Below are 3329 nucleotides of genomic sequence, written 5' to 3'. Positions count from 1 at the left end.
GGGCTCCTGGGTGCGTGTGCGTGTGTGTGTGTGTGTGTGCATGCATGTGGCCCATGCTGTGCGCGCGGTGTGCGTACGTGTGTCCCCCCCCCCCCCCCCGGCGTGTCTGCTTGCATTTTAATGGACAATAAAATAGTTTGGCCGCATATGCCCGGGGCGCGCCTTCACCGAGAGTCGGTCCTGTTCTGTGTTGTTTGTTCACCCGCCTTTGTGCCTTCCTTTTTTTCTGCGTGTGTGGCTTCCCGGCCGTGAGCGAGGCCGCTCTCCATGTCACGTCGACGTCAGTCGGGGCTGATCGGCCAGCGATCGGGGCTGTCGTGGCTCCGGGGACCGGTGGCAGATAGTGCTTCCACACACACACACGGGGGGGGGGGCGTGTCCCCTGGCCGGGGGGGCTGTTGGGCCCCAGGGCCGGTGGGACGGGGGCTGGGGACGATGAAAGCGTCCTCCCCCTCCCCTCCTGGGCGCATGTGCGTTCATTCATCCTGGCGTCCGGCGATGCGACGGCCTGCCCGACTGACCCCCGGCCGGGGGCGGAGATGAGAGAGTCCCGGGACTTTCCGCCCGAGAGGGCCCACATTGCTCGGAGAGTGATGCGGGCCGAGTGGCAGGGCGGGGGCGTACACATACACACACGCACGCGCCTGAGACGCGCGGGTGTGCAGGGCTCCGCACAAAGTGCCTCCGGCTCGGTACAAGCTCTTCAGGGGAGGACGGTCCCCGCGGGGGGGGGGGGGGGGGGGGGGTCCGCGCACGGTGTACTGCCCGCACCCGTGGGGCCCGGGCGCGGGCGGTCTACCCCCCCCCCCGGCTCGGAGGTCGGGGTTCTCACGGGCAAGGCCCGACCCGCGTGTGCTCGCAACAGGGGGCGGAGAACGCAGGAGAAAGGAGAGCCGGGGGCGGGGGGCGCGGGGCGCAGGGTGTTTTCGCATGGGCCAGGGTAAGCGCCGGGGAAGGAGACACACTTGCGGGGCATCGCTTTCCCACATCCCGCATCTCCGCGCCCCCCCCCCCCCCCCCCCCCCCCCCCCCCCCCCCCCCCCCCCCCGCCCGGCCCCCCCCCCCCCCCCTCGGACCGCCCGGGTCGGCGGAAGGCTGGTGGCTGGCAAGAGAGCCGGGGCGAAAGAAGAACACTGCCCTTGCCTCCTGCGGCACGGCCCTGGCGTACCTCTTTTCCGTGCGGGATTTCTCGTGTCGTGGCCGAGTGCGCAAGTACTCGCTGATCCTGCTGTCCTCCGACCGGTCGCAAATCACACTTCACTCGGAGGAAATTGCAAGGTGTGTCTTGCCGCCGCCGCCGCCGCCGCTGCCCCCCCCCCCCCCCCCCTCCCCCACCGGGAGCAAGATCAGACCTCGGGGTGGCGAGTCCTGCGTCCCCTGTCAGCTGGCCGGGCGCGCGGGACACCGGGGTGTGTGTGTGTGTGTGTGTGTGGAAGCGTCAAGCGTCCGTCTTCCGCGTGTCGGGCCGGGTGCCATCGCTCTCGCCCCGGGACCCTTCTTCTCGGGCTGGCGGCTCCTCGCCGAACGCCGGGCGCCCCTTGCACCTGGCCCGGGCGCGGGTTGAGTGGAGCCAGCGTTGTTTGCGGCTCGGCCGGCCCAGTGCCCCGGGGGAGCGCGGCCGCCACACTCGCTCGGCGTGGAAGGGGGGTTGCAGGGGCCGGCCGCTTGCGACCGACGGGCGACCGCTCCTCCCAGGCCCGGAGGCCGGGGCAGGGTCGTCGCCGTGTGTCCACTGTGTTGCGGTTTCGACCGTGCCCGATCGTCGGCGGCGCTGGCGCCAGCGCCGCCGTACCCCCCCCCCCCCTCGCCCTTCCCCCTTCCCCTCAGGCGCGGGGGAGCGTGAAATCACCGTGCGAATGTGTATTGTGTCCTCCTGGGGCCCGGGGGCGCCCGGCCTTTTGGATGTCCCCCTCTCTCCGGGTCATCTTGTCCCCGGTGTGGGGGCGCCCCGAACACTCGACGGGGCTTGTGTCGTATGTGCATGCGCGCGTGTGTGCGTGCGCGGATGTGGTTCTCCGCTTCCTGGCCGGGTCCTCGCTCCCTGTTTTGTGGTGCTCGCGCGGCCCAGGGCAACTGGCTCCCCAGGGAGAGCTGACCATGCACGCACACGCCTGCCCGGCCGGGGAGGAGGGCCCAGGGGTGGGGGGCCCGGCAGGTGGGCGCGCCCCCCAGGGGGAGTGTCGGGGCGGGCGCATTTCTGCGCACTGGCAAGATAAGCTGGTTCCCGCTGCCCCCCCCCCCCCCGCCCCTGTGGGGAGGCCCCCCGGGGCGGCAGAGGCCACCCCATTGGCCAACGCAGCATGTACCGCGCGGGAGCAAGGTTAGCCGGCCAGCCGGCCGGGGAGCAGCTTATCTTCCTGGCCAGGCGCTGCTGCCTGCCGCGGTGAACTTGCTCTCCCGTCCCCGGGCTTTTATTCTGTCCCCCCCCCCCCCGCCCCCCTGCGCCCCTCCGCCGCCTCCCCCAGCCGAGGGGGGAAGAGCTGTGTGCATGCGCGGACTTCCGGCGCACCAAGACCTCGCAAACATCCCTGCAAAGCGCGCGCGCGCACACAAACGCGTAGACACATGCAGGCACGCATACACACTTCATGGCACCACCCCGCTGATCACTTGGGCGAGGAGACCCCCGCCCCCAGGCTCCCAAACAAGCCGGCGCCGAATTCCAAGTCCCCCCTTCTCCTTCGTGTGCACCCGGGAACGCGCATTAACCGGCTTCATCTGTGTGTACCTCCCCCGCCTGCCGGCTCCTCGTCAGGCCGGCCGCCCCGGCCGCGGCCATCCCTTTGCCCCAGGAAGCGCGGTTATCTGGGCCGCCCGCCTTCCGGCGGCACTCTCCGGCGACGGGACCCGGGCCGGGGGACGCATCCTGCTGCTCCGGCTCCTCCGAGCTTAGGAGATGCGGCTGGGGGAAGCCCTGCCCTCTTGGGCGCACGACGATAAGGTTTTCTTTTTTCTTTTCCAGACGCGGCCCACGGTTCGCCCGAGTGCGACCAGGGGCACCCGTGTCCTCCGCCGGCATGAGGCCGGCAAGCTGAGCGCGCGCACGCCGGCGCGCACACGCCTTCTTGCGCGGGTGCTCCGGCTCGCCCGGCCTATCGGTGCCACAAGAGGGGCACTCGCGGTCGCTGAGACGCCGGGGCGGGGGCACCGGTGGAGGGGGGAGGGGGGGCGGGGTACAGGGGCCCGTTACGAGGCCGGCCAGCCTCCGTTATCTTCGCCCGAGCCATTGCCGGCGCTTGGAGAGGTGTGTCCGGCCGGCCGGAGTGTGACGGCCGACCGCAACCCGGCCCGGGGTGGGGCCGCCTTGTGTGCCCATCTCCCCCCCCCCC

General features: G+C 71.5%; 1 protein-coding gene across 1 annotated transcript; it reads left to right on the top strand.

Moving 5' to 3' along the window:
- Positions 1 to 930: 930 nt before the first annotated feature.
- H696_05804 (hypothetical protein) lies at positions 931 to 2893 on the top strand (the record flags this gene model as incomplete). Its single annotated transcript, XM_009499604.1, has 3 exons — positions 931 to 940; positions 1095 to 1278; positions 2797 to 2893. 3 exons carry the CDS (start codon positions 931 to 933, stop codon positions 2891 to 2893), a joined length of 291 nt encoding a protein of 96 aa, XP_009497879.1.
- Between the last annotated feature and the right edge of the window lie 436 nt (positions 2894 to 3329).

Source organism: Fonticula alba, assembly GCF_000388065.1.
Source record: "Fonticula alba strain ATCC 38817 unplaced genomic scaffold supercont2.14, whole genome shotgun sequence".
NCBI lineage: Eukaryota > Rotosphaerida > Fonticulaceae > Fonticula > Fonticula alba.
Note: the sequence above shows the minus strand (reverse complement) of the source record. Positions and strands in the feature narration are given on the sequence as shown.